The sequence below is a fragment of the Pleurodeles waltl genome, chromosome 1_1 (genome assembly GCF_031143425.1).
Source record: "Pleurodeles waltl isolate 20211129_DDA chromosome 1_1, aPleWal1.hap1.20221129, whole genome shotgun sequence".
In the NCBI taxonomy this organism is placed as follows: domain Eukaryota; kingdom Metazoa; phylum Chordata; class Amphibia; order Caudata; family Salamandridae; genus Pleurodeles; species Pleurodeles waltl.
Genome location: NC_090436.1, coordinates 801,510,409 through 801,534,549, shown reverse-complemented (window position 1 = coordinate 801,534,549; position 24,141 = coordinate 801,510,409). Strand labels below are relative to the sequence as shown.

Here is a 24,141-nt window from a genome sequence, read left to right as displayed (position 1 = left end):
TGGAGGTCCTTTGTTTAATGGCCCAATATCTGATGAACAACCTGTCAAACGTTTCTGCCAGCATGGGCATCACCATCAGAGATGTGGGATGTCCTACCACTCTAACAGCGGGGACCCGTGACTTTGGCAGATAGAATAGCGGCCAGTTTTTGACGATGTATCTCATCCGCAAAACACTGTATGAAGTGCATAGTAATGAATCATAAACATAAAAGCAGACAAAATTCTATTAAAAACTGGCCATTAATCTGAGGGAAAGGAAGGAGAAAAGGAGGCTGAAAACCAAGGATAAAGAAGGGTAGGTGGTTTGGCACCTGAAGACAATATAGGGTTGCTCCATGAGAATACTATGGATAACATTAGAGGTTGTTACTACTCTGATTTGGAAATGTCAAGGTCTTTGGTTCCTAGCTGTATTGTTATTTTTGTGTCACTGCATGGGTCTACTACCAGAGTACCACGTTTTAAATGTCAACATGCAAAAATGTCATCACAAGAATACTGACTATCAGAATACTGAACATATATGTACCTTGACAAATGTTTTCAAGGTACATAAATGTGGAGTTACAAATAATACATCTCTAATTTCTAACGTATACTCACCTTCACAATATTCCAGTAATCGTTTTTTGGCCACAATAATTTTGCATGTCAATATTTTTGTGATCTATAATCTAACATACAGACATTACATGTGTAGTAAAACATTGCTTGTTGAGCCTAGCTGTCAAAGTGTTCCAGGTATTCCTCATAGAAATCAGCTTAACGTTTAGGAGTTAGATTGACTGGGCTTTGTATGAGCTCTGTCACAGCTCGTATCAAGACTATTGCCTTTCTCTCAATTAGCTAGACCATTCTACTGTTTGTATATTGTTTAGTAGGCTGAAATATCTGCATCACAACCAGAGTACACCATACAAGCAAAAGGTTCTAATTTCATCAGAACATCTCAGGCTTTCATAGTTAATATTTCAAAAATATCTTGTCACTTGCACAAGCTTCTTCATTTCTCTGTTTTTTTCTGAAATCCTATCTGCACTTGCCTTATCTTACTACTACCTTTAACTGCCTACCAAGTATTTGCTTTCGTTCTTTGGACCACTAATGAAACATGTGCAAAGTGCCTGACTAGTATTGGACAAGTACACCTTGCTGATTGTCCAAGTACATAGAACTAGCAAAGTGAAAACATAGATGTACTGGCTTTGGCAGTCTTTTGGTTTGCATAAAGCCTACACTTCACTCTGAGGGTATATTTCACAACCCATCTGATTGGGAATTGAATCCTGGTTGACTGCATTGATTGTGCTACCTCCCGATAATAAATGTTACACTCGCACAATCAGTCTCTACTACAATGGCACAGTAACGGTTCTGACAAAATAAGAATATCCTGGTACTTAATGACTGCATGAGGTCAAAGCGGCCACGGCTATAATAAAGTGCTGGATATCTGCTCCTGATAAAACCGATTATCAAAACTTCTTCCATTGATCACCTTCAAGATTGTCCTCCATACTTCCCAACTGGCCACTAAAGATCTCAGCTGTACATGACAGCCCATTGAAGATTCTCCAGCAGTGTCTATGGTGGTTCTACCTGCCTTTCAGGTTTGCATGGTACCTGCTGATATTTCCAAGACCTTATCCAAAAGAGGACCACTTGAGTCCTCGCTCATTCAACTGTACTATAAAAAACAGACCAGCGCTGGCACCAGCTGCACCCTTAAGACCTGCAAAACATAGGAGCATTTTTCGGGCCCCTAGCGCCACCTTAGCATGATTTTTTCTTACGCTAAGGCAGCGCTAGCCAGTCCCCTTCCCTGCGCCATATTTCGAAAGTGGTGCAATGCAGGCATTGCACCACGTTGTAACCCCTTGCGCCACATTATACCTGCGCCAGATATAATGTATGCAAGGGGGAGGGCGTTACCCCGCAGGGAGGCCCAAAAAAACGGTGCTGTGTGATTTACACAATTTCACTGTGCCATTTTAGTATCATTTTTTAACACCAGCTTCAGGTAGGCTTTAAAGTTATGCTAGTGCATTAGCCCATGGGCCTCCCTGTGCTTTACTGGACTAGAGGCAACATTTTTAGCGCTAGTCCAGCAAAAATCAATAATAGTGTCAAAAGTTCTGACGCTATTGTCCTAATGTGCGCCATGGTGCGCTGTACCATGGAATTGTTAGGTAGGCGCAGGGCGACGGAAGAAAACTGCTGCATCGGAGCCGATGCACCAGTTCCTTGTAAATATGTCCCTTAGTTTTCTTCTTGTTTATCCTCCACCTGTCACTTCAAAACATCTTGCATCTATAGAAAAATGTAGGAGTACACCACTTATGGATGCTACTTGAGTCACTGATGTTACTCTCTAAGAGGCTTTGCTAAATGCTCAATCTCCACCAAACATGGCCATCAATACCTAAAACATTACCACTGACCAATTTACTTCCTAAATATCACAGAAACCTAGTTCTCCTATGAAAATGTTACTGTCCACAATGATCTTCTGCCATCTTACTGCAATGGCCGTTGCAAAAATAGAGAAATGGGTAAGTGCAGGAAATATACTACCTATTTTAAGCACATCACAATGATCGTTACAACCAGTTCTACCACCTCCTTCTTTTAAGGACTAATTTACCATCAGGTGTAGGGCAAACTTAAAGGCAGAGTTCGAAGAACTACCACAACTCTCACTACTGATCTCTAATCATTCCTTCATAACCATAACATCTTGCCTAAAGACCTGGTAACTCTGATACATAAGAAGCGATTCCAGACATGAATAGGCTTAATGCATCTTGTTTGTTAACTTGTTAATTAAGTCAGCTTTGGCCTTTATCTGTCATTTTAGTGAATACCAATGTCAAGGATGGGAGGAATATGATGAGTTTTGAATGGTCTTCCAGTTTGTCCCAGTGCTCCACCTTATACAACTGCAAGTAATGGATTTGGAGTACCCGTGCTATATCACCCCAATGCAATCTGCTTGTAGTCTGAGAAGCCTCTGAAAACAGCTGGATGTCACAATGTTGCTGGTTAAGGAATGACCCAATGATATGATCATGGCTGTCTCTCTGGCAGTAGTACGCCTACGCCAGGCGGTAGCTCACAATTGCACCGCCTAACTGAATCTTTCAGGAGGGGCTCATAAAGGATTTTGGGTAATTCACTGAGAACCTCGGATTGAAGGGGAGGGACAGCAAGCTACCCGGCTTACCAGCACTCATTCCTGCCAGATGCATTATGGTAAATGCAGAGCATAACAGTTTATTTACTTAACTAACAAGTGTCAAAGTTGTCACCATTGTTGGCAAAGCCAATGCTGAGTATCTCTGGACAATATGTTTCCTGATTTTGTCCTTCAGCTGCAGAGAGTAATTTGTCAGCTTGGGGGTGCTCGGAAATACTGCTGAAAGGCTTCTCAAGTTAAATACCACTCAGAGTGTGCAGATTAATTTATTGGGCTTGTCAGTCTAGTAACTTCAAGAAGGAGCTAATTAAAGGGGTAGGGAAGCATGCATCTGGAATACCAACTCTCTGATGCATTATGGTAAACACAGTGCATGATAACAGTTTCTTTAGTTTACTCACAAGTATCAAAGTGTTCACCATTGTCGGCACAACCAAAACCAATGACTGTACAAGGCCTGCAGTATTAAGACCAACATGGATGCTGTGACCACTTTGGAAACCATATAACCAAGGCAGTCATCCAGGTATAGGTAGCAGAGAATCCTCTGCTAATGGCTGAAGGCCACCACCAGGTCACATTGATAAAAATGGCAGTGTTCTGTACAGAGAGTTGGTTTTGTCACTATGAACCAGAGGTACTTCATATGCTACTTCTAGGATCATATGTCAACGTAGGTGTCCTGAAGATCCACAAAGCAACCCTAATGGCTGCAATGCACAGATGCTAGTGGCTGAGGCAAAGGGAGCCTTTTGAATTTCTGTGGCAGGAGGACCTGGTTGGGACTGTAAACATCCAGGATGGGTGTGAATACCCTATTCCTTTTCCTTATAAGCAGTAGTGGCAATACTATCCCTGCCTCCATTCATTTGGCAGTATGGGCTCAACAGCCCTTAAAGAAAGGAGTGCGTTTATAGCCTGCTTAGTTTCTTGGTGTGGTGACTGGGGAAGAGGCAGCCAGAATAGCAGTGGCCATGACAGTAGTACAGCACAGCTTTCCTTTACCAATAAGAACAGATATTCATCTTTGCACCTGCTGGTTGAGAGAAATTCGTTACCCCAATCTGTGGAGAGAGCCAAATGAGATGTTGCAGAGGAGAGCAGCAGATCCACAGGGACGTCAATTAAATCTATTGGCCTAAGCTCAGGCTGGAGGATTGAACCTGTCTTCACCCATCAATTGTTTCTGCATTGCCTGCCTGCTCCCTAGGAAGGGAGAGTCTCAGCTAGGGGGCTAGATCAATAGGAATGGATCCTAGCTTTGCCTGACTGAAAGGACTCTGTCTGCTGGAATAAGTGAGGTATGGCAGGTATTATTGAACTCATTTGGCCATGGTTAGGTCTATTTTGTTCTGCTACAGGACCTCATCCATCATGGGCTCGAAGAAGTTATTTTCATCAAAGGGGGTGTCAATGCCATTCCCTGGCCTCTGGCTATGTCATGTTCCTGACAGCTATGTCAACAAGGATGTTTGCCAACAACCAATAGTTTCTGCTTAATAGCTTCCTTGCCCAGAATGACCAAGAACCTGCACTCTCCCTGGACATAGTCTGGAAGGAAGGCGAGACAGTGGTCAAATTTGTGGCAGAGGTGGACACCACAGGTAGCCATCATGGAGTTTTCATTAACCTGCGATTGGGTATAACTTCTGTACTAATCATTTTTTTCTAATGTGCTCAAGATGTCAGACCCCATTCAGGTTGGCCATGGGTCAAGAATAGGCAACTGGACCTCAGCTATGGGGATTGAGCTTGTTAGCCTCTGGTGTCTCGGGGGTCCATTGTACTATGGCTCTGCAAAATGGGCCAATACAACCCCTTCAGCACTGAACTCTCAGTGGTAGCGATGGCAAGCTGTCACAGGCTTCTCAGAGAGGTAGTGTAGAGGGGCTCAGCACTAAACAACATACATATTTGTAAATAAATGAATGTCCAACTCAGTGCTTGACTTTAAGAAGAAAATAATTTTGATGCATGTTAAAACTAAATAGTACACAGAGTGCAATTTAGTGTCCTGGCACTACAGTATGCCAGCACCTCTTCCTGCTGTTTACCCCAGTCTCCTATTACATTCCAGGCAGTCCCTCCCCAGGTCTGGTTCTATCGTGATTAGGGCCGGATGCAGCTTACCCTCATACTCTGGTAATAGTGCGCAGTTGTTTGAACTCCGTTCACTGGTATTCCCCCCACGAGCCTCTTTCAGTCTGTGAATGGGCCAGCACTTTTCAGGGGCTGCCAGGCACCTCTGATGCTTGCTTGCTCTCCCTCCCCTAGGCACAGCAAAAGCCTGCAATTGCTCTTTGCCTCCTCAGAGGTAGCGTCTACGTGATGAACCTTCTTTTGGATGCGGCCACTCAGGGGAGTGTTCAATCTTCTGACAGTTGGTCCAGCGCCTGCTCTATGCAGCTCTGATTAAGCTGTTTGGGCCCTGATCAGTGCGGTCACAGATGACCAGGCTGAAACAGATGGTGGGGCCACACTAGATGGATGGTGGACTAGAGCTTCAGGCATGCTCAGGTCCCAGGTCACACAGAAGATCTAGGTTATGCTGCAAAACTGTAAAGACAAAGTGGCTTCAGGCAATGCTACAACTTCACAGATCAGGCTCAGTGGCTCAGGCCACACTTCAACTTTACTTATCAGATTCAAGGGCTAAGATCATGGCACAGATTCACCTTCTGCGATCAGGAGCTCGGGCCACGCCACAGCTTTCCAGATTTAGCTCAGTGGCTTCATTCATGCTTTAGCTTTACAATTCCCATCAGGAATTGCACTGGATACCCTGGAGACCACCGCACTAGGGCACACAGATCATTCTCCACAGTTTTCTGCTTTTCCAGACACTTTGCAGGGGGTCACGCTGCACTTCGCTCCTCCTGACGGCCACTACTCTTTCGGCGTTGGCAGGCTCGTTCCCTCTCTCAGAAGGCAGGCTGGATTCTAGGAGCTTCAGGATGGCTAATCATCTCTTTCAAAAGCGAAGGACTGAGGTGATGCCTTCTCACCTCTGGGAAGCTAGTTGTCTAGCAGACACCAGATCTGGTTGGACAGCAGTCCTCTGAGTACTCTGTGCAGCACGCTCTTCCTTGGCAAAGAGAACCTGGAGACTAAATAATCAGTGGGTCAGGGGTTCCACATTTATACAGTTAAAGCAGGCAGGATAAGTTGATCCATTGCCTGCACTTTCAGAAACGGTTTGAGGTGGTTCTCTTTTCAAGTGTTCTCTCCAAGCTGTTGTCCAAACACAGCCTTTGTGTACAGTGATGCTCCTTATAGCAGGGTATTCTCCAGCCTGGAGAAACTTCAACAGAGACACAGTGTGGTGTGCATTCCTGCACCTGGTTGTCATCAGCCACACTAAAGAGTGAGCAAGTGAAAGATAAAAGGCTAGCCGCATCTAAGGCATCCGTTTCAACTGAACAACCGACACAGAAGTCCCATCTTTCATCCCACCATCTACTAAATGGTAGTCCTTCAGGAAGACTAATCAGCAGCTCCTCTCAGCAAAAGTCCTAATATAATTTCCAAAGGAGTCTTGTCTTCCCTTTCCTCACTTCAGTGTCTAGGTCCCTCCTTCAAGCTCAAAGAATGTCAAGAATACACATCAACTCTCTGGAAACAAACCTCACCTCCATCTTGTGCACAAGGCGAGGCTAGGGGTATTCAAAATGGATCCCACAGGCTTCCACTACTCTGGTTCACTCATAAACAGCATCCATGTACCATGCAGGTGACATACACAAAGACACATAACTTGCACATGGAATATTACCACTAGGATCTGGATGACACCTATACTTGCCTCTTCATCAGTGCTGAGGTAAAATATCAGGCTCCTCCATGTTGGCTCTATTGCATGGAAGTGGCTCGAGGAACCTAATACCAATCCAATTCATGATTTTCTCTATTGCCAAATGAGCTTATTGAAAGAGAGGTGGAGGGAGGGGTTGTCCTTTATTCAACGAATATCAGTGACTGGCCAATAAAGTTTAACATCCTCACATAAAAGAGACATTTTGCCTTGGCTGTTTCAAACTGAATAAACAAGATACAGATTACTAATAAAAATTATACAACACATTTGGCGACTAAAGCACACTTCTCCATTCTGGACCTTGAAGACAAAGGATTATTTCGATATACTAATACTATATATATTTATTTCCAAAACTGCTCTGTAATTTAAATACTATAGCATTACGATTATGTGCACGAAAATGTAAAAGATGAGTACTTCTGCTCAGAAGGAGCAAAGCATTTAATCTACCCACTTCAATTAACTGTAGACAGTAAATAAAAAAACTACTGCTTGGTGTAATATATTACAGTGATATGGAGCGATCATTTATATACCATTGCATGTTGGTTTCGGTAACCGAATCCTGCTTTATCGTGTCCTCATCGTTCTTGAGAATTATGTAATTATTTTCTCCAAGACTAGTTGCACAGTCCTTACACAAAGAAGTTAAAAGAGACTACAGAAGGGAAGAAACAACGACAGCCCATCAACATGACCTGCTGTTATGGCCTAAAAATATAATCAGTGGCCCATCACACTTCTTGCTTTATTCAGCTTGTCAACATACTTCAGACATACTGCTAACCTTTGGGACAGGGCAGAGCGGCTCAGAACTGAACTTGGCTTGTCCCACTTTAGGTCGGAAGGTGAAGATGTGAGTTGAAACTCTGGTGCTCCTCGAATGCTAGAATCGCCCGGAAAATTCATAAATTCAAACGAATCAAGAAATGAGGACCCGTATTCCGATGTACTCGATTCTCCTGGGTCCCCTGAAACCTGCATATCAGGGAAAGATTTTCAAGAAGTTAGGCCCAAAGTTTGCGGTAGCAGAAAGTTAACATGGTTACCGCAGAGAAACATACCCAGGACTATGAAAGTGCTTCTTTTTAGCTTAAATACACATACATACGGAGCAGTAAAAAATATGTTTTCGTACTAAAGCAAAAGCTAATATTTTTAAAACATTTAAAATAAGGACATTGCAATTTTCTCCATGGCAAAGTGAGTACCTCATGCAGTGCAGATTTGTTTTCTTGCATTATGTGTTTCTTTTGTTTTTCTGATTAGAAATACAGAACTGTGAGCACCATAATGCGAACTAATCAAGCACTGGCAAAGGTCACTGGCTTTGCAAATTGTCTTTTCGCCATGCTGTACAGCATGAGCAAGACAGTGTGCAGCATCGCAAGAAAGGTTAAAAAAAAACTGATGGTAAGGTTGCCCAGCCACATCATTTGTCAGATGCAGGCATTCTTTATTATGCATGCACGCCTACAAGATGACGCCGGGCCAGTTTTTAAATAAATGTACAGAACATAGATGAATAAGTAAATAAAAAAGAAAGAAAATAAAGTAGCATAAAAGCATGTTAAGGCAGACATGCCGGCAGGAATTTGCTGCCTGGTCCTCTGTTAACAACCCCCCCACCCCCCAAAAAAAACATGAATTAAAAAAAAAAGACTGCTGGTGGGGGGGCAGCAACAGGGAGCAGCTGAGCGGGAGGTGGAAGCAATAGCGAGAATGTTGTTGGAAGGGGGAAGCAGCACTCATGGGGAAAGGCACGAATGAGAAAGCAACGGCGGGGGAGCACATGATGTGGAAAAGAACACAGGTGAGAAACAAAGAGCTTGGGGGGTGTACACTAGAGAGACACCTTGAAAACACATGCACTCTCATGAAGTGCTTAAACAAAAAGAAAAAAATAGTTTCCAAAAAGTAAGCAGTGGAAGGACACAAGTAAATAGACAATGCTCCCAGGGAGGGACAAACACGAAAGCGGCAGGCAAACCCACCCAAGGCAACAAATAATAAACAAGGTAATGAAAGTGACAATAAAGCCATCCAATGGTAAGTAATTGGCTGGCTCCGAGACACTGTAAGTTCACAATAAGTCTTTCACAACCAAACAACTTGTGCTATGCAAGGCACGAACTACAAACAAAACTTGATGATGTACTTAAACGTGAGTCCTTGTTTCATGTACGGTCCAGTTCATGGATACGGTGCACATCTTGTAGCTCTTGAAGCAGTTGTTAGTTTACTGTGTTATCGTTACATTTTCAAAGACCATCCATCTAATAATCACGATTTTCTTCATTAAGTCATTCACAGTTCAGTTAAGTCTCTGATCCTTTTAAAGCCTTTTCAGACATGTAAGGACGTGGGTTAATAAGCATTCTTTGCCATCCATAGCCAATGTAGTTAAATGTTTGTAAACAAAATATGCTTAATAGAAAAGAACAACTCACCAGCTCTTTATCAAAGGTTTTCTCACACAAATACGATACAATCAGTACGAACATTTTTACTGGTACTCTCACTTTAAAAACAACATTTATAAAATTTTTGCACAGAGCAGTTGTGAACTTTAGGAAACATTTGCAAAGAAGATAGGGCTAGATGTACCATGCACTTTTCTGTTCGCAAATGGCCCGATTCAGATTTAATAAAAAACATCAAAAGCACATCTGACAGAGTAATTGCTTCAAGCACTTTTCAAAGCTGACTGAAGCCCGACCCAGATAGTGTCATTTATATCAAGGTGGCCTTTGAGAAAACTAAACGTACGTCACTCTGGGTGAGGTCGGATGCCATGCAAAGCAGTTATGCATTTTAAAAGGAGACTGCAATGAAAGGTTCAAATAGAGACAGGAAAATTTGAAGCCAGCGAAGAATGACGGTTGCTCATTCACTTAAAATATGAAGAGAGGGGGGATATGAAAACATCAAGCATTCTGGAGCCGAAGTGTGGTGCCTGCGAAGAAACAACAGGAGAGAGCACAGAGTAATAAGAGCTACCACATCTGAGACAACCTGTGCAGCTCATTAATAAGGCTAGGTCATAAATCCCAAATTTAAAGCAGCCATGAATTGGTACTGCTGGTACCTTATTGTTTTTGTTGTAACGTTGTTCTATGCCAAAATATACGTGCTCAGTACTCGTGCAAAAAGAACAGATGATGGACGGAATAATGAACAATGTCAAACTTTCACCCCAAGTCACAGATCTAGCCCTAAATCAATTATTTTTTTGCTTTTGACACCATTCTAGTTTGGTCCCAGCCATATGCAAATCAGTCTTGACCCACCTCCCCATGTGAACCGTCCAGCCCAAACTGAAAGGCAAGGCCCTCCCTGGACCAGAAACAAGCATCCTGGGCTATCACTCTCAACAGCCAGGCTAGCTTGAAATCAGTAGCACAGTGAGCTTGGGACCCACGTCTGGGCATACCCAGACTGATTTGCATATGGCTGGGTCCAAACTGGGGTGAAACGGTGGGCAAAAAAATAATAGATTGGGATGTGGCCCGGAACGATTGCCAGTGACTGAGATTAATTCAAACATTCCATCCATCACCGTGTTGTTCTTGCATTTGCCTCCCTAAGTGCGCTGGGTATACTCGCACATGGGTCCTGGGTTCACTGTGCCAATGGATTCAAGCTAGCCTGGCTGATGAAAGGTGATACACCGAAACAGGTTGCAGTATGCTTCTTTCCAGTCCAGGGGGACCTGGCCTTGCAGTTCAGGTTGACTGTTCCCATGGGGAGCAGGGTCAAGACTGGTTTACATATGGCTGGGTCCAAACTTGGGTGGCATGGTGGGCAAAAAACAATGGATTGGGATGTGGCCCCAAATAATTGCCAGTGGCTGAGATTAATTCAAGCGTTCCATCCATTACTTTGTTGTTTTTGCAGTACTCATGCAGGCTGACATAAAATGATATTGTCACTTTACTGTGTATTGTCCACAAGGGGTGTTTGTATTAAGCCAGAGCGAAAAAGCTGCTCTTCGCCTTGTACACTGTAACTCTATAATTTACAAGCCAGGTAACATTCTCTATGGGACAACTAGGGGAATGTCGGACTACAAACTGTTTTTAGAAGTATATATTTATAGTTGTATTGGCTTTTTAGAAGCATCATATTCTTTATTACCCCCTGTATTTGGTCAGTCTTGAAGGAGCCTTGTGGCTCATGAGGGTGACTTCACAGAACAATGATCTATCATTTATACATTATTATATTTACAATGTAAGAAGCTTGAAAGGACAGTTGTGGAGGGGCTCGTAAGGAGTGCACATCATAAAAGACAGAAAAAAATCCAGATCTCATTAGGGAATAATGAATGGAGAGGGAGGAAAGAGATGAGTAAGGCCTTTAAGGAACCTATGTACAATAGGAGACTTAAGGAAGGTTGATCAGGCAACCAGAAAAAAGCAGATTTAGCAGACAACTATCCCTTAAGAGTGCCCAAGGCAGAGCCCTGCTGGGAAAGAATGATCAATAGAACCTCAGAAAGAGAGACAGAAAGGATGTCAACAGACTTGTCTGTGTACCATGCCACAAATTTCTTCCAACGACCGGCATATACCGTTTTAGTGGAGGGCTCCTGGCCGCAAAGATTCTGTTACAGACTTAAGGAGGAAGGTTAAAAGCTGTCAACTGCTCAGCCTCCATGCAAGAAGGTGGAGACTGGACAGTTTTGGGTGAAGAACCCACCCCTGCTGCTGTGCCAGACGATCTTCCTGAAGGGGCAATCTGATTGGAGGATTGATGAAAATGCTCAGCAGCTCGGTATCCCAGTCTCTCCATGCCCAGTCCGGAACCACAAGGATGACTTGGGCCTGGTCATTCCTGATCTTCTTGACAACTCTAGGCAGGAGTGCTATGGGAGGAAAAGCGTTCAGGAGACCTGAGCCCCACTTGAGACGAAAAGTGTCTCAGAGTGATTGCCGCCTTAAACTCCAGCATGCAAAACTGCTAACATTGCGCATTCTCTGCAAATGTGAACAGGTCTAACCAAGACTCTCCCCACTGCTGAAAGAGACCTTGTGCCCAATCGCGGTTCTCTAACACACACTGCAGACCACCTCCGGATGGAGATGCCATTTGTGATCCGCTAGGCATTTTCAGCTGAGTTTGTCTGCCCTGGCGTTCAGAGAACCCGCCAGATGTTGAACGACCAGGGATATGCCCTGCTGTTCCAGCCATGTCCAAAGACGTAGAGTCTCTTGACAAAGGGTCTACAAGAGCACATTGCCCTGCTTGTTGCAGTACCACATGGCAGTGGTGTTGACCGTCAATACCTTCACCATATTTCCCTTGACATAGGGAAGAAAGGATTTCAATGCCAGTTGGATTGCATGGAGCTCCAGTATATTGATGTGGAGTCCCAATTCTGCGTAGACCAGATGCCTTTGATATCCACCTCTCCCAGATGGCCACCCCATCCCAGGAGTGACACTTCTGTCACTACTGTCGTACACGAAGTGAGGATACGTCATGCACATTGCACAATGACAGGACCAGCAGGGTTTGAAAGCTGTCTTCCTAGAAGACATAAGTCGACACACAAGGAGAAAATTCTCTAAATAGAGTTTGACAAAAGTCAAGAAAAGACCAGTCAAAAAATGACTGATGGGTAGCTCTCTTTGAATTGGAGCAGCCGGCGCAGAAAATAAAGAACTGATTGTAGGTCGCTGGCCTGGCTTATAGTGGGTACCTTGTGATACTTACACCCTGTGCCAAGTCCAGTTATCCCTTATTAGTAGAATAGAGGTGTTTCTAGCAGCTTAGGCTGATAGAAGGTAGCTATGGCAAAGCAGCTTAGGCTGAACTAGGAGACATGCAAAGCTCCTACTATACCACTTATAGCATATTGAACAATATCATAAGAAAACACAATCCACAGAGTTACTAAAAATAAAGGTACTTTATTTTTATGACAATATGCCACAAGTATCTCAGTGAGTACCGTCAGTAAGAAGGTAAGTAATATACACAAGTTATATGTACACAAACCCAAAACAGGTATGTAACAGTAAGAAAAGTAATGCAAACAGTGTAGAATTACAATAGGATGCAATAGGTGAACATAGGTCTAGGGGCAACACAAACCATATATTCCAAAAGTGGAATGCGAATCACGAATGGACCCCAGACCTATGGGAGCTTGTAGAGGGTCACTGGGACTGTAAGAAAACAGTCAGGGTGTCCAAGATACCCCATCCCAAGACCCTGAAAAGTAGGAGTAAAGTACCCCTACTACCCCAATAGAACACACTAGTCATGATAGGGGGATTCTGCAAGAACCACAAACACCAGCAAAGCACTGAAGACGGATTCCTGGACCTGAGGACCTGCAAGGCAAGAGTACCAAGTCCAAGAGTCGCCACAGTGTCCAGGGGGGTCAGGAGCCCAGGAAAACCCCAGATGAAGGTGTAAGAAGGCTGCCTCTGGATGGAAGAAACCTAGGATTCTGCAACAACGAAGAGAGCTAGGAACTTTTCCTTTGGATGGAAGATGTCCCACGGCGTGCTGAAGGTTGCAGAAGTGTTCCCACGCAGAAATACCCCAAACAAGCCTTGCTAGCTGCAAAGGTCACGGTAGAGGTTTTTGGGTGCTGCTGGGGACCAGGAAGGACCAGGATGTCGCCCCTTGGAGGAGGAGACAGAGGGGGTGCTCAGTAACTCAGAGAGCCCCCACAGAAGCAGGCAGCACCCGCAGAAGTACCGGAGCAGCCACTTAGAAGATTTGTGAACCAGAGCTGGCTCAGTGTCACAAAGGAGGGTCCCACGATGTCGGAATCCAACTCAGAGGGTTGAGCACTGCAGGACGGAGTGCTGGGGACCCAGGCTAGGCTGTGTACAAAGGAATCCTTGGAGAAGTGCACAGAAGCCAGAGCAGCTGCAAATCACGCAGTACACAGGTTTGCAGTCTAGCGTGGGGAGGCAAGGACCTACCTCCACCAAACTTGGACTGAAGGATCACTGGACTGTGAGGGTCACTTGGATAGAGTTCCTGTGTTCCAGGGACCACGCTCGTCAGGATGAGTCTTTTGGTGCCTGCGTTAGCAGGGGGAAGATTCCGTCAACCCACGGGATATTTCTTCTTGGCTTCCAGTGCAGGGTGAAGTCAGACAGCCCCCAGAGCATGCACCACGAGGAAACAGTCGAGAAAGCCGGCAGGATGAGGCACTACAATGTTGCTGGTAGTCGTCTTGCTACTTTGTTGCGGTTTTGCAGGCGTCCTGGAGCAGTAAGCGGTCGATCCTTGGCAGAAGTCGAAGAGGGAAGTGCAGAGGAACTCTGGTGAGCTCTTGCATTCATTATCTGAAGAATACCCCAGAGGAGAGACCCTAAATAGCCAGAAAAGGAGGTTCGGCTACCAAGAAAGGAGGGTTGGCTACCAAGAAAGGTGAGAGCCTATCAGAGGGGTCTCTGACATCGCCTGCTGGCACTGGCCACTCAGAGCAGACCAGTGTGCCCCCAACACCTCTGTTTCCAAGATGGCAGAGGTCTGGGACACACTGGAGGAGCTCTGGGCACCTACCCTGGGAGGTACTGGTCAGGGGAGTGGTCACTCCCCTTTCCTTTGTCCAGTTTCGCACCAGAGCAGGGCTGGGGGATCCCTGAACCGGTGTAGACTGGCTTATGCAGAGATGGGCACCATCTGTGCCCATCAAAGCATTTCCAGAGGCTGGGGGAGGCTACTCCTCTCCAGCCCTTCACGCCTATTTCCAAAGGGAGAGGGTGTAACGCCCTCTCTCAGAGGAAATCCTTTGTTCTGCCTTCCTGGGCTGGGGCTGCACAGACCCCTGGAGGGCAGAATCCTGTCTGAGGGGTTGGCAGCAGCAGCAGCAGCTGCAGTGGAAACCCCGGAAAGGCAGTTTGGCAGTACCCGGGTTCTGTGCTAGAGACCCGGGAGATCATGGAATTGTCCCCTCAATACCAGAATGGTATTGGGGTGACAATTCCATGATCTTAGACATGTTACATGGCCATGTTTGGAGTTACCATTGTGACGCTATACATAGGTAGTGACCTATGTATAGTGCACGCGTGTAATGGTGTCCCCGCACTCACAAAGTCCGGGGAATTTGCCCTGAACGATGTGTGGGCACCTTGGCTAGTGCAAGGGTGCCCACACACTAAGTAACTTGGCACCCAACCTTCACCAAGTGAGGGTTAGACATCTAGGTGACTTATAAGTTACTTATGTGCAGTGAAAAATGGCTGTGAAATAACGTGGACGTTATTTCACTCAGGCTGCAGTGGCAAGCCTGTGTAAGAATTGTCTGAGCTCCCTATGGGTGGCAAAAGAAATGCTGCAGCCCATAGGGATCTCCTGGAACCCCAATACCCTGGGTACCTAAGTAACATATACAAGGGAATTATATGGGTGTACCAGTTTACCAATGAGTATTGGTAAATTTAGTCACTAGCCTGCAGTGACAAATTTAGAAAGCAGAGAGAGCATAAACACTGAGGTTCTGGTTAGCAGAGCCTCGGTGATACAGTTAGGCACCACACAGGGAACACATACAGGTCACAAACTTAGGAGCACTGGGGTCCTGGCTAGCAAGATCCCAGTGACACATAACAAACACACTGACAACATAGGGTTTTTACTATGAGCACTGGGCCCTGGCTAGCAGGGTCCCAGTGAGACAGTGAAAACACCCTGACATATAATCACAAACAGGCCAAAAGTGGGGGTAACAAGGCTAGAAAGAGGCTACCTTCCTACACTGATGAAATGTAATTTTTGGCAGCAACCATGCCGACAATGGATGCAGAGCCAATCAACGCCACCTACCAACGCACAGGGGTACTGCTCATGAAATTCTTCTGGATCCAGTATGAAACCTGGGGAGAATTCAAAGGTAAAGAATCTGCAGCTAGTAGTCTATATCAGATATTTATATTGTGTTTAATTTTGATGGGAGTGGTGCCAGGTGATATCTGGCTGTAGATTGGGGTCTGGCGTCAAGCATGCAAGCACATCAACCAAGTACTGCATATTGTGCAAGCAAGAAGTACATAGAGGGCTGCTGTCAATCGGTGTTAACCTGTTAACCAGCATGCACTATTGTACTCCTAACACTAAGGTGAACTACTTAAATGGAAGATTGTGTGAAAGTAAGTGAACGCTGAATTAAAGGTACGTCCGAAAAATGAAGCTATAATACAGATAAATGTGCACCTAAAATATTTCACCTGTCCTGGTTAGAAAAAATGGTGGAATACAGGTGATATGTCCTGTCAAACAAGAATTGCTCATTCCATGCAGTAACGGATGCATGGAATGAGGATTCTTACTCCATAACAGTCAGGGGCCAGGCAATGCAATGACCTTAATGGTAATCACACAAATTCATTACACTTACCTATGTTATGCAGAAATAGAGTTGGATTATATTTTGGGCTACATACAAATATGCCCACCCTCCTGGGGGAAGTGCATTCAGTCAAATAAGGAGTGACTGATTCTTGTTTCTATGTGAAGATGGTACTTTGAAGAGGGAAGATGCCTTCGCTAGCAGGTGCAGTGAGTGACAGCACCTGGCTGAAGGAGGATGTCTGGGGAGTCCATGGGACCCTTCACAACTCATCCAGAGGGCTGACCTCAAGGGGCGCACTAACAATGTACCACATTCTTGCGGCGTACTTTCAGTGCAACTTCTAAGGGCCTGTAGCAAAGTGCAAGCAGAGAGGCAAAGGGATTACGTCATCAGCATGGGGCCACTCCCCCACGCAAATGAGGGAACACCCTCTGAAGAAAGCACAGATGCTACATGTGCACCAGCGCTATCAGTATTACAGAAGGGGCCACACACGCATTTACTGCCTTTCTGTATTACCAATGTGCCCCAGGGGTGCACAAAGTGGATGCACATGCCCGTGGTGTCCCCCAGGGCACTTTCAGCAACACAGCCCCAGGTTGCACCAAATTAGACAAAGCAGAGAAGATTCCAAGGCTAGCTCATATATAGAATCTAAGCTGCTGTCTACATGTACCAGAATTGTTTAGTAACCCAGAGGATCTGTCTCCTATCAAAAATGTATTATAGTCTTGTTTTTTTACCCCTGTGCAAGAATACTAGAAAATAGGTTCGAATTCTCAAACGACACAGTAATAAATTTAAAGACTAATTATACAAATGCCTGGTATGGTGCTGTATCTTGCCGAGTTTCAGCTACCCCGCACAGATATGTGCTCACTAGATTGTGGTTGAATACTGTACACCTGATGGCTGCCTTCCCTGAACTAGGTTTTTATTCCTCTGTCTTGATTATAAGCCATTGTGATGCCATTCTCCACAGACTACAATGCATTTTATTTTATTGGGCAACTTTTATTCTCAGCTTAGGAAACTCTATTTGATATCAATTCTAAGACAATGCTATTTCAGATAATGCAGACAATCTATGGTCTTCATCCAATCACTACCCAGAATGTATATGTGTTCGGCTGTAGCTAAATTCATTCAGTATGGAATCATAAGAAGAAAGGTACTATGAAAGACGTCTATTGCCTATAGTTGTCCGTTTATTGATTTAATTCTGTGCACTTTTTGGACAAAACATATTTATGCTGGGCTATTAATATTATATCAATTGTTGAATTCATGTTTCTCTTGACTGTTTATATTTTAATCAATTTTAGCTGAATATTCAGTTGTTATGTATTTTGTAATGTATTATCATGTCTTTTATGGCCAATCTTGACCAAATAAAGAAATTTGATTATGATGACAGCTAGGTACACTGCCCGGCCAATGATAGTGCTCTTCAAAGCAACTTTGCCTATGCTTAGCGCTTTCCTGCCAGAGCTCTAGGAGGACATTTCAGGTAGGATCAGAACGCAGGCGTCCCTGCTAGAGAAGTTGCTGGTGAAGTTGCTTTAAAGCGCCCAGTCCCTCACAGTGCTTCTAAAAGGAACCGTTCTTTTGGCTCTGTGTTTTTTTTACCCTTTTTTTTTTACCAAGAAGCAACAGATGACAACCAATTGGTCAATTGCACTCTGTGGGACAAAAACAAACACATTTCGCTTGTTTTCTAAATTATCCCAACATTTTCACCCACCCTTAAATGTATGGATGAACATCAGGTTATTATGCACGAAGGCAGGTGTTAGATTTTCATTAAAGCAAGTTTGCAAGCCCCCCCATAGGTGTCAGGATAGGCAACAAAGTGACTGTAAATCAAAGGACAACATGCAGAATTTTGAATACATATAATATACCTTTCTTGCTTCGTTTGAGTTTTCAATGCTGTCAAATGATAACGCTGCAAAGATAAAAAATGGAAAACTATAAGTTTCTTTCAGTTTTGAGATAGAATGTTACAAAAATGGTTCTACCAAGAAGAGATCCAAATTATAACTTGAATGACTTTCGATAACTTCTGGATTTCTAGTTCATAAACTTTGCCCATAATGAATTCTCGGCCTTACTCTTTCTCACCGCTACACAGGATCCTTTCCCATTCCTGTTTTAGAACGTGTTTCTGTGCACGTGAGCACAAAGTTATGCAAAGCACAGTTTATGTGCTCTTTCTGTAAACTTGAACAGACGTAGTCCTTTCTCTCTTCATAAAAACAATGAAGTATTCAGTTACTTTCTTGACTTCATGACCTATCCAATTCTGTGCACTTTCGAGTTGGCCTCACTTTAGCCGAGGTCTTGCTGAAAAAGCTGTCAGTTACTGAATTTTCCTACTTTTATCTGTGTTTGGCTGGATAACTTTCGATTTCAGAAACTTACATGATAGCAATGGCTTTCAAGGACTTACAATGAAACAGTTAAGCATATTTTCATGCTGTTTCTCTTAACCAATTAGTATTAATTTTTCAGCATTAGTGACGTGGTTTAGGCCTTTTCCTGTTTTATTTTTATTACTTGAGTTGTTGATCCTAGCTCCCCCAACACCTCTCTTAGAGCAAGTGTTATCTTTACTTCTACTACCGAAGAATATTACCAGCATACATTCAAGAAGCCTTGGGTTTGTCTTTGTGGGATCGATCTGGAATATGTAATGGGAGCTTTCCCATAGTATAAAGAAAAGTTTATAATGTCTTTCACACCCTCCCTGTCACATCAGTCTCTGTCAGCGCCTTACCAGGAGTGCTGATGCTGCCACCTTGTCTCGTAGGGAATGGGCCCTAGATTGACCTGACAAGGTTTTGACACATCCATCTAAAGGTGTTCTAATCTCAAGCAGTTTAACCCCATATACTTTACGAGGAATCACACTAATCCTGGTTGATGGCAGCCGACCACATAATGGCCCTCATTACAACCTTGGTGGGCAGCGGAGGTCGCCCGCCAAGGTTGGACCGCCAAGCGGCCGCATATGTGGACGCAAACCAGCCAGCCGCAGTACAACATCCCCACTGGGCCGGCGGGCAGAAACAGGGTTTCCTCCCGCCGGGCCAGCGGGGATGTTGGCGTAACATTGCAGCCGGCTGCTAATGGAGCCGGCGGTGTTGCGACCGTGCGACGGGTGCAGTTGCACCCATGGCGTTTTTCACTGTCTGCTGTGTAGACAGTGAAAAGCAGGGTGGGGCTGTGCCTGGGGCCCCCTGCACTGCCCATGGCAAGTGTATGGGCAGTGCAGTGGCCCCCAGGGGCCCCGAGACTCCCCTTCCCACCAGCCTTTCCATGGCGGTCTCTACCGCCATGGCAGGCTGGCGGGAAGGGGAGTCATAATCCCCAGGGCAGCGGCGGATTATAACCGCCAGGACAACGATGGCGGGAAACCACCGGTCCGGGCGGTGCGACTGCGGCGCTACCGCTGCAGTCAAAATATGGGAAATCGTACCGCCAGCCTGTTGGCAGTACGATCGCCAAAACAACCTTGGCGGTCTTTGACCACCAGGGTTGTAATGAGGGCCTATGTATTTTAAGGTACTCACTACATCTTTTAGCAATATTTGGTACCCATATACGCTGATTTTGTGAATAATATTTAACAAGTAACAAAAAGAAGCCCATAATACTTCAATTTAATCAAAGTATCAGTTCAACATACAACATACCTCTCTTTACTGGTCCATCAAATGAGTTGCTCCTAGACCTGGAGCGGTGTCTGGAACTGTGCGGCCGCAATTGTGATGAAGATTTCTCCCCAACTGGTTTAGAATTGTCTACCTAAAATAATTAAAGTGCACACACTTATGCTCTATTCCAAAGAAGTGACACTATCACAAATAAGCCACGAGAAAACATAAAACATTCAAAATTTGTACTGACAAATGCAAAGAGATTGCAAATTGAAATCTTATGATATGGTCTATTTGGAAGTACCATGAATATTAAGAAAAAAATATTAATCAGCACCAACTGCAATGTATTCCTTACATTACATTAGGTTGCATGGTAATATCATGTTTACTGCCTGTAACTGTTCTTAGACCTGTAGAGTATGAGCGTTTACAACATTTTGAACCTGTTCCATTAGCGGGAGTATAACTCTGTTCCACTTGCTGTTAACATGGACATGAACTGGAGTCAATAGAAAACTGGTCAGTCAAGTTGCCCTTAATGAAAAAAGCTAAGTGCATGTCTGCGTAATGCATTACAGCAGTTTCTTCCACATTAATGAACATGCACTGCGTATAGAGTATGTATTGTGCTGTAGTTCTTGTGACATGAATTCCAACCTGATTTCATAAACTGCCATGCTGCAAAGCACTCCAGTGCTGGGTGTGGAAGTCTGTTCCTGATCCAATGTAAATGTCAACCATACAGAGATCCAGCAGGTAAACACAAAACACTGTCGCATTAAAGGAACTAAATGCTGTAGTGTCCAAGGTCCTAATATTTTGTACAGCTCCGGTGCCAGAACAGCCAATACCTATAATATTCATGGATATAACCTTGTGCCAGGTAGAACATCTAGAATCTCACAATGTTAAAATACCACAAGGTCAGTAATGCAGCTCTGCATCCATGACATTGGGCCAGGATGAAACCATGGCATCACACTACTTCAGCTCACTGAGTGCACCTTTAAAAGACCTGTATCAAACAGACGGATCTCCATCACTCTTGTGGAATAAAATCCCTCCAGAGCTTTACGTTGTGAAGAGCACTTTACTGCTGTGGAGTCTATCCTTGTCTCTGATCCTACTAACGATAAATGCACAAATCAATATGAAATCCTATAAGCTTCTACCAAATAAAAAGAGTGGTTGGAGAATACCTCACTGTGATGCTGAATGCCCAGTAAGTGGGAGTTACTGTTAAATGAGCAACTCATCAAAGGAGAAGAACCACAGGTGCTTCTAAAAGAATACTACTTGATAAAGAACATTTCTTTGTGATGTGACTAAAGAATTAAGAGATTCATGGTAAGTGATACATTAGAACTTAAGATATATTAGAATGAGGGGTGAGAAATTCAGTGATACCATTTTAAACAAGTACAATCAAAATTAGTAAAAGTAAAAATCAATAAAACATATCTAAATTTAACTGGATACATTCCCACACTATCTTAAGAATCTTCAGAAAAACACAGTAGTGCAATCCTTTCAAAGCTGTCTTCAATAGAGAGGCCAAAAGCACCTTAAATAAGCATTGATTATCATGTGCGGTCCACTGCACTAAAAGTCCCAGCATATATCATGATGAATGCCCTTCCAGCTTCCTAGGCTTATTTCTGTTACAAATTTGGTCAAACTTCCCAACAACTGCAAATTAGTTCCCATAAAAAAGCCATAAAACATAATTCATCGATCTAGAACCTGATGTACAATATATTGATCTTAACCAATGACTCTGAGCTGGCATTGGACCTTCACATATGCACATCAGCTAAACATCATCCTGATTCCTAGATCATGTGATATACATGATACTTGTATTTAAACCCTTTTTTATGGACATTTTGATAAAACAAATAGCCTGTTTTATCACACTGTTTTTCAATTTTTTTCTTCAGGGTGAACATCCTAACAACCACTTGGAGAATCGGGTTTGCTTGGCACACATTGGAGGCAGCGAAATATTTTGTGTGTCCCTTCAGAACCTCCTCTATGACAAGTGGCTTTGTAGCTAACTTATTTTAAGTGTATTCTTAGTTACTGTATTCCAGCTATGCACTTAGGCTGCTACTGAGATGGATTTTCCTGTATTTTAATGTTTGCTAGTTTCCAGTCAGAATTTCTCTTTGGCACATATGACGATATATAGCCCAGAAAAGGACTCAAAACCTTCGTATACAAACTTGTGATTTAGTGGAAACAGATACTGGATTATCCAGCTTTATTTGAACAAGAATAAGTATTTTTGATTTTTTTTTAAGGCTGAGTACAATGAGTGGATTTGGACTCCCAAACTTCTGTTATCTTATTATAAATGATATTTTTGGCAAGAGCACAAGATAATTTAGTTGTTGGAGAGCACTTGAAAGTTGGGGAACTTAGCCTTTTAATACTGCTATTTAATTGGGTGGCTGAATACCTGCATTTATAAGCGCCATATTTTTACAACGATTCACACTTACAATTCAAGTCAACACACAGTCTCCTACTATAATTGAATGGAAAGCTGTAGGGAATATTTCAGTAGCCACAAAGTGGTAACAGTGAATTGCGCTTTCTTTTCTGTCTATATTACCCCCATTCTCCCTTACACCCACCAAACATTCTATGTTCCCTTCAAATGACTAGTTGGCTATGCTTGAAACTATTGTTTACAATCATTGCTTAGTGAATGGAATTAAAATAGGTGAGAGAGTAGCCTAAATGCCTGCTTTCAATAGAGAAAGGCAGGAGGATGCATTAACAAGTAAGAAGGGAGAAAAGAGAGGGAAGAAGTAGAGATGTTACTATTAAATTAACGTTAGTATATCGGAATGCAACTGTTTCAGACTCCTATAAAATTTAGCATCCCTTAATTTGATTTACCTCATTTTAGCTAAAGCTAAAGGAAAAATGCAGAGTCATTGTTCCGGGATTCAAACTTATTACTTGATGACTGCACTTACAGCACTTCAGAAGGATCTCTAAACAACAGCAATTTTATTGGCTTTTTAAGGGCAGTCTGTACACCAATGGTTAATGAACTATCAAAACAGGTTGCTAATTTGTCTAAATAATCTTATTATCTTGATTAATAGATGCGGAACATCAAAAGGACTTTACAATTGAACTTAAAAAAGGTGAGTAGGAAATCAAAAATCACAATACAAACATCTCATGATTACATTGCAACCACTCCAAAGGATTGGAAAGTTGCTCTTTTTGCAGGCCCACCCTGGATTTTTTGCCTTTTTGTTGAAGCCTGTTTCTGCTGGATACAGAAATCAGCACACTTTACTCCTGCTAACCCCCTTTCGACATGGAAAAATAACTAGACAGCTGATTGGTTTAATTAATTTCCCTATATGTCCCCAGTATAAGTGTAGCCATGGCTTATAAATGAAATGCACCCAATAGACTGAACACTCACTGCACCGTAAAACCTGTCTCCAGGCCTAACACTGTAGCCTGCGTGTGCATGTTTTAAAACTGTATATTTGATCTGTAAAATTAACCACTATTGATAGGTCTAAATTGTTCCTTTAAAAACTAATAAGTCACTCCTAAATAGGCAGTATTGGGCATAAGGCAGGGTGCATGGTTTGTAAAAGTAGGACATACAAAAATGTAATATTAAACATGTCATTACAATGAAAATGTCCTAAAAGCTGTTTTTACCACAGCAGGGTTGGCTATCTCATAGGAAAGCATTGGGATACAATATTAGGCATAATAAATGTTATCTCAGCCTAGAAAACAGCTACAAACTTAATTTTTGAACTTTTTGAAATACTTATTACAAGCCCAATTTACTAGTAAAGTTGAATGTGTAATAAATATTTTGGAAAGATTACTTTTAAAAGTTACTTTGGTCCTGTCAGAAGTCCCTGGAAGCAAAATCTACATTCAAGTCAGTAATTTGAATTCAAATGGGTGTAAACGAGGTGTGATCCTGCTTCCAGAAGCAAAGAATAGAGCGGCATAAATGGGCAGAGATGACCAATCTGAACTTGACAGAATATGCAGAGGGGTGCTTAAAGGATCTTTTGACATTAAAGTGTCAAGTCCTTCTTGAATGTCATGTCCTGTTTGACAGGTCTGCTGGTGTTTTTCA

General features: G+C 43.3%; 1 protein-coding gene across 3 annotated transcripts in view; it reads right to left on the bottom strand.

Moving 5' to 3' along the window:
• The window catches only part of SPATA6L (spermatogenesis associated 6 like), a 323,488-nt gene that overhangs the window by 65,395 nt on the left and 233,952 nt on the right, over positions 1-24,141 (bottom strand). For all 3 annotated transcript variants that reach the window (XM_069228344.1, XM_069228336.1, XM_069228326.1), the window contains 3 exons: positions 20,040-20,151; positions 18,246-18,289; positions 7,804-7,994 (listed from right to left, as the gene is read on the bottom strand). In XM_069228344.1, coding sequence (XP_069084445.1) covers positions 7,804-7,994; positions 18,246-18,289; positions 20,040-20,151 — 347 coding nt within the window. The remainder of the gene's footprint in view (positions 1-7,803; positions 7,995-18,245; positions 18,290-20,039; positions 20,152-24,141) is intronic.